This window comes from Rhizophagus irregularis, chromosome 3 (genome assembly GCF_026210795.1).
Source record: "Rhizophagus irregularis chromosome 3, complete sequence".
NCBI lineage: Eukaryota > Fungi > Glomeromycota > Glomeromycetes > Glomerales > Glomeraceae > Rhizophagus > Rhizophagus irregularis.
The window spans coordinates 5,434,400-5,442,320 of record NC_089431.1 but is presented as its reverse complement, the minus strand read 5'-3'; the positions used below and the strand labels follow the sequence as shown (position 1 = coordinate 5,442,320).

The 7,921-nt window shown below is 27.3% G+C and overlaps 1 protein-coding gene across 1 annotated transcript; it reads left to right on the top strand.

Moving 5' to 3' along the window:
• Nucleotides 1-523: 523 nt before the first annotated feature.
• On the top strand, nucleotides 524-2,102 carry OCT59_021319 (uncharacterized protein; the record flags this gene model as incomplete). The annotated part of the gene is made up of 8 exons (XM_025313027.2): nucleotides 524-644; nucleotides 746-826; nucleotides 908-942; nucleotides 1,013-1,135; nucleotides 1,214-1,368; nucleotides 1,436-1,724; nucleotides 1,798-1,834; nucleotides 1,951-2,102. 8 exons carry the CDS (start codon nucleotides 524-526, stop codon nucleotides 2,100-2,102), a joined length of 993 nt encoding a protein of 330 aa, XP_025188280.2.
• Nucleotides 2,103-7,921: the final 5,819 nt, after the last annotated feature.

Sequence of the window (7,921 nt, the reverse complement as noted above, 5' to 3'; positions counted from 1 at the left end):
CAGTTGATGGGTTCATTATATAACTGATGGGTTACTTATCGTCATTAGCATATAAAATTATGGGGGGCTTTTCTGATCAGCCGATATGGGTATATTCAAAATTGCATAAATGGATGAAACCTGTATCTAACAATCTTACATGCATAAATCGTACCTTTTCATTCATTATATGATTTTACATAATGTTAAAGTGATTATTTCGAATATTAAAAAATACAAACAAAATAATTATACAAACAGATGAAAATAGTTAGATTTTTTTTTATACATATATAAAACTATGTAATTTAACAATATTTAGAATTTTAGCGCGGTCCTTTCCTTTCGTGCAATTCGTATCGGATTTAATATATACATTCTCTTAAGTATTTAAATGTGATTGCTCGTACCCTCGCGCCACATACATCTCACACAATAACTCGCCTACCTTATTTATCAAATTATTCCGTTTATAAATAAAAATTCAAACTCAATTCGTCATATTATTCTAACCCCGCCCCTTTATACCAATAAATAATACAATATGAATAATCCACCAGATGGATATAGTACTGATACTGTCATGGCTGACTTTTATATCGTGACAATTATCCCTTTAACATTGAACATATTGAATTTATTGGGAAGTTCTTATATATTTTACCGTATGTAATTTAAATAGTTTAAATCATGTTGGATCTTTTTTTTTTGAATTTATTAATCACTTTTAACGCAATGAATAAATAAATTAATGAATAAAATTTAGGTACTTACTTACGATGGAAATTTGATTATGATAATTTTAATTTATTATCGATTAAATTTCCATTCTATATAGCGATTACGGGTAAAGACTACTAATTGTTTTAATTCTATATTATATATTTGCGTACATATTTTCAACTAATTTTATTTTTATAATATTTAGATTTTTTATTTTCAGAAATAATTTTAATTGATTTTGTGAGTAAAATTATTTGTCAATTATTATTATTATTATTTTTTTTTAAGCTGATCATTCACTTTTCTATAGTCGTACACTGTTTCAAATGTATCGGTATTGGAAACTTTCGGTGAACCTATCGTATGGCCAACCCCATTTTGTGAAATTCTTGGATTTTTTAATGTCTCATTCACTCTATTAAATATGTTATTGGTAAGAAAAATTAAATTATTTTGCTATTAATTTTAATTTAATTTTAATTCAATCCCGTTTACAATAATTATTTTATAGGTCGGTAGCATATCTTTCGTAACTTGGTTAAGAGTGGTACAAGAATATTATTTTGATTGGGGAAAATGTGATTACAAAATTTGGTTTCCGGTCGGCTTTCTATCGTTCATCATTCCTATGGTTTCGGTGCGCGATTTAGGTGCTAAAAAATATTGGTAAGTTACGTAAATAATTTCGTTATAAGCACGTGACACTCATTTATTTATTTTTTCATATTTAAAGGTGCGGAATTAAAGACGGCAGTAATTCATTAATATCAACGTTATTATTAATCACAATTCTCCTTACGTTATTGACTATCGTATTCTGTTATGTGCACGTGTTAAAAACATTTCATGATGTCAAAGATGATAATTCATCATCTATTGCGCATTCGGAGGTCAATGTGGAACAACGTAACAGTCGTAACATTATTGAAAAGAAAATTTTAGCCAAAGTATTGACATATATTTTAGTCTTCATTTTTCAATATATTCCTCTCATGTTAAATGATATTTTTGAATTAGTAAAGGTAAAACCTAATTTTTTTTAATAATTTTTGGGAGTGAAATAAAAAGTATTAATGATATTTCTTTTAATTTTAGGTTCACTATATTTTGCTTAATGCCATCAGTCTGTCAGGTAAAATATATATATATATATTTCTTTTATGACATCAGTTACAATTTTTTTCTAATATTCAAAAAAAAAAAAAGAAAATAATAATTTTTATTTTTATTTTTATTTTTATTTTTTAGCCATTAGTATTGGAGGAATAAGTAATTTGTTCCAGTATGTACGCAATGAAAGATTTTTAATAATACCTAATAATTCTATTTTAAATGGTTCTGACTCTTTAAATAATAATATCAACCTTGAAGAGAGAGAACAAACAAAAAGTTTAAATTAGATTAAATTTGATCTAAGTCAATTTTTTTTTTTTTAAAAAAAAAATTAATTGTATTATGTTTTTTTCTTTTTCTTTTTACATAAGCACATTTTAATTATAGCGGAAGGTTAAGTTTTAAATAAGTTTTTTTAATGTAAATTTTTTTAAGTTTAGACTGTAATTAACAATAAACTACCTCTTATGATTTGATTATATAAACGTCTTAACACGAGGCGTTATCTTACACTTTCTTGTATCAGGATTATGAAAATTTCAAGTGCATGTTCTACTTCGATCCTTGTCTGCCTTAAAATCATCGGCATACATGCATAAAGACCAGATGTGAATAAAATATTTGTGTCTACCTTAAGTCTATTGTCGGTCATCACGAGCGAGCAAATTATTGGGAATATCAAGGTGAACGTTCAAATGACGGACGTGCTCAGCTGACAGTTGATTTGACGTCTCTAATTTCTTTAAATTGCAATTTTAAACGCATTTTAAATTTTTAAGTGTATTTTTTCTTTTTTCATAGGGCGATTAGGACGTCAACTGTTAAAGATGTCATACGCGTTAATTACCTATATTCTGAAAAAATTAAATTATAGATCTTTGGACGATTTTACTATTGTAATATATGAACCTAAATATAACTAAGGAGGAGTTATTCCAAAAGTTTCACAAAAAGAACTGGATCCACGAGACCGATGAAATCGATATCGATGAAGTTGATGCTGTACTTTTAAGAAGCCTGCAGCTGATCCTGGTGCGTTAAATCGATTTCTAGCAGAAATAAGGGGAGTACCTGTAGAAGTTAATCTGGCTCCCAAGATTACACTAGGATTTATATTTATAGTTGGTGTATTTTATTTGTTTTTGTTTGATTACAAAGTGGGAGGGTTTTGGGCTTGGGAATTCAGTCAATAGAATGAACGCGCGTAAAGTTTCTTCTAATTTATTGATTCTGATTTTAATGGTGGTTCGTAAAAGTAATTCCGAATTACTGTATATTTAAGACAGTTAGAGATATTTCGGACTTATTGCTAATAATATCTTACGATAGTAAAGTTCGAAGGTTTAAAAGATGTAATTCATTTTCACAACATTTAGATGACAATATATATTTTTTAACTCGGTAATATAGATCGTTGTTAAGAAGCCTACCGGTTTGTTAAAGTATTACATTATTATTAAGTTGCTTTTGACTCATTTAGAGATAGATTATTAAGGTAGTATTATAAATCCGATATTATAAATCTGATTATTATAATTATTTTTCGAAATAATTAGGTGGTATACACATTTATAATGCGTCGTATTTTTAAACGTAGTACTGTATATAGTTCAAATACTTTATATAGCATAATATATAGATATATCAAGCTGCTTTCATTTTTTTTTTTATTAAAATTTTACTTAATACTGTATACTATTATGCAATGAATAACCCTATTTATGGAACGAACCTCAAAACCTTATAATTGTCCTTAACAATTATTAGTGAAAATTTATCAACATAAATAATGTTGCTTGATGTAATTTAAAATTATTATACATGATAAATTTTCGTATAAAATGAATTTTTTTTAACAAATAAGAGAAGACAAGAACGAAAAGAAAAATCTTTGTGACGTGTACTAATAACGGTCATATTTCTTTCACAATTAATTATATTAGTAATAAATTTTAGTATTAAATATAATCCGGATTTTTTAAAGTATGCAATAGATTGAAAAGTGGTAAAAAATTTTACTAAGGTTATGATACTGAAAATAGTATTATTTTTCCCGAATTCAATTAATTGTATGCCAATTTCCAGAACTGGATATTATCCTGAAACAGACAATTTCTTGAATCCTTATTTACCGAACCCCTGAAGCAATCTCAATATCCATTTACAGTTTATAATTAAAAGAATTATTGCGTCATAAATTCGAATATATTTGTTGTGCCTCAGGTGTCGATTTACGTCAGCTGATAATTGACGCGCGTCACCTGTATCACACAATAAGGTCTTCCATAATAAATTTATTTAAGGCTGGAAATTTTAATGTTTAATTATATCTTAATGTTATGTGACAAATGACGCACGTCAGCTATCAACTGACGCAAATCAACACCTGAGGCACAACATATTCATTTGGTTATTAAATTTTAAAAAAGTGCAAATTATGAAATAACATTTATTGGAAATAGGGCAGGAACTGGGTTTAAATAAATGATATAAATTTATTAACACATTTCAATTTACTAAATTTACTACTTTATTCTGTTTGGAAAATACAGTAGTATTATACATTTATTAATTTCGCATTATACATATAGGAAAAACACTTTATCAAGTATTCTAACTTTATATTCTAAATCATAGCTTTTTTCCATATTGATACTTATCTATAGTTTTAATTTTTCAATATAAAGTCAAAAAAAATATCGTGGTCATCATGTGATTCCATAATGCGCAGAAAATTCAGTTCAAAAATTGATATCACGCTCATGACTGACCGAAATTACGTTTTATGGCCAAAATTATAAATTATATCGAATAAAAAGAAGAAAGTTTATTTTAACAATTTTATAACTATTTAAACTATTTACATAATCAGGCATTTATATGATTATTAAAAGATCATTTAGTGGCCATTTAGCACGAAGATGATTATTTGATCAATATTTTAAAAAATCTCGTGATTTTTAACCAATCAAACTATTGAACCAACATTATATATCCAAGTGTGGTTGGAGAAGTATTATCGTTATGAAGAGGGCCAGTTCAAGAAATTGACATTTAGATAATTTACTTCGGGAAAACTGAAGGTGTAATTAGAAAAATGGCATTTAGGAAATGGTTCAGATAATAAAAAAAGATTCACCAATTAAAATAATCAGTCGATACCGGATTACTCTTGTAGAGTATAGTTTTTAGTTGAAATTTAAATATTTAGTTAACTCTGTCCGGAATTAATTACAATTATTTATCCGATTGAGGCCGCTACAAACCTAGAGAATCACGCAAATGACGCGAATAATAAATGATCAAAATTATCATAATTTTGACCAGAATTATAGTCATCATGTGATTTGTGATTTATAATTCTGGCCAAATTTTATAATTCCAGTCTAAAATTATTTGTACTCAAGGGAATTATGTTAAGTGAAGCAGTAAACTTTGTGGCTAGCACTACACAGCCGTAAAAGCCGCTGATCGCTTTTAAATTTTTTTTTTTTCAATAACTTTGAAAAGTCTTCACATAGATTCTTTTAAAAAACAAAAAAAAAATTTATTTGAAATAACTTTGAAAGTTTTCATATATATTTTTAAAAACCAAACAAAAATTATTTATTTTTGTTGTATAATGAACTATTTTATTTTATATATCTGATATAAATAGCAACAATATTCCCGTACTGCCGTACATATCCATCAAGACACTTTTAGTGTGATTTTTAAAAATTTTCTTTAATTTTTTCATCATTTTCCCTAATAAACGTATGTCAAGATTCAGGGAATCAGAATTTCTTTTTGGCATAAAAAAGAGTTCTATTTTTGCTTATTTTTGATTATTTTTTGTTATATTATATGTGAAAGATGGGTAAATATTATAATTTAAAGGATACAAATAATGACATGATCAAGTCATCAATGAAAAAAATGAACTTGCGATCCAACTTAGAAGCCTTCCAGCACACCCTTCAGGAAACTTAGAAGATTTAGAGCGAACTCTAAAGCAAAATTCTGAGTACCTCACAGAGTTAATAAAATCATTCGGGTTCACTTTATCTCTTAACCAACTTGAATATAACTTTCAGGCTTGCCAATTGCTATAAGATGGTCAACATGCAAATTAATTGAATTATAACAAATATGAGATTCTAACAAATGTCAAAATGTCATATAACACCATCATATTACTCAAAATTAACAATATATTGGTCATCTACATACGAAAATATTCATTTACATTATTAGTAATAAAGAAAATCAGAATGTGATGAAAAGTTTGCTGATCAAAAAATAAGAACTTGGAAGAGGTTACAGCCAGTCTATCTGTTAAAAATAATAGATTACTTAGTTATAATCCTAAAAATATATAGTATTTTCTTTTAGAACTGGAATAAATAGATCAATCAAAATATCAAGGTCATTTATTGCAAGATAGTTGATGATAAGTGTTGCTAAACCACTGCTAAACTGGTTATGGACTTTAAAAACCTGCGACTGGTAAATATTCTTCATATGAATTAAAAATGTTTAATAAAAATTGACATTTTAAATTACATACCATAATTATAATAAATAATTTGATGATTAATTTAATTAAAAAATATCATAAATTTTGTTTTCTTATATACTAATGAAAAGTTTCAATTTTTTCTTGTAGAAGTTAATATTTTATACCGTATTTGAAGATAGATGGGGCATACAGAAAAAAGATATTACAAGGAATAAAGTGGTTTGTCCTAGTAGGAGAAGGATTTTTATATTGTGATAACATTAAAGTGAAAGAGAGAAGAAGGGAAACGTATTCACTCACCACCTAAATACGAAAGAGAAAAAGAATAAAAGAAAAGGAAGCGTGCCCACACATCTACCAAGGAAAAGAGCTATAAGAGAAAGGAAAACATAACTCACCTAAACAAGAAAAGGGAAAGAAGAAATAATATAAAAACTTACAAATAACAAAAATAAAGTAAGAAGTAACGAAAATAAATTAAAAAATAACAAAATATGTAAAATTGAAAAAATAGGCATTTTTATACAATGATATATGAATTATGCGTCATAAAAAATAAACAATCCGTCTCAAGAAAAAAATTATTCATTGAATGGAAAGAATTCTTTTCCAATAAATAAAATATCAAAATAAAACATAAAATTGATTTGCATCTTTATTTATTTAGAGTGATAAAATAAATGTATTGATTGTTTGTTCAAAAATAAATAGCACTATTGAACTGAAGGCTGAAGCAGGTATCGCAAATCAAATAATTTTTACAAGTCTGCAACTCTTCTTTGTCATTCATACCTTGCAGTTTTAGAATTAATATTAGAACCAACAAGTAATTACTAAAGTTATATAATATTATATGAACTATTCGGGTTTCTTCAAATACTTGTGAAGAGGTTTTCTCTTCTTCACAGCATTACGAGATAGTCCTGAAGAAAATAATATTTTTTGAGGATTGTTTTCATTGTTATCGTGTTTGATGGTTCACAACTTCACATGCTTCATTTAGTGTAATATCTCTTACTTTCTCCAAGATCGTCCAGAATTCGCGGACTTAAAATTAGATTAGTTTGATGGTCCTTTTCAAAAAAAGAGGTAACGTTAGATCAAAGCAAAGAACAAAATATGGAAGAAACTTTTTGTGAAATGCTAAAAATGGTTTCAAAAGGCACTGCAGACTAAACCTGTCAGATCCTTCAGAATTACTAGCACTATTGACAATTAGGATTGGAATCGCATAAACCCATTTGGCTTTAAAGCAATTTCCAATGCTTCCTACTAAGTGCTGATTCTGCTAAAATTAGAAACCGATTTGATGTCAGGTTGACCGTTGATCGTCTATAAAGAAAATCCTGAAAAGATTCGATTTTCGATTCCATCCTTATTGTCATGCTACACTACTGAAGCGTCTTTGTTAGACACTAAAAACTCTTTGACTATTGTAAGGAACATAGCCAATTCATCCTCCAGAATCAACCGACCTTACAATAGGTGCAACCCAAAGAACTTTTGCATTGTAACTGAAGAGCTCCAGCTGAAACCATAAGATTTGTGCATGTACATTAAATAAAAAATTTATTACATGCCTTAATGCCCTTTAATAATCGTTTT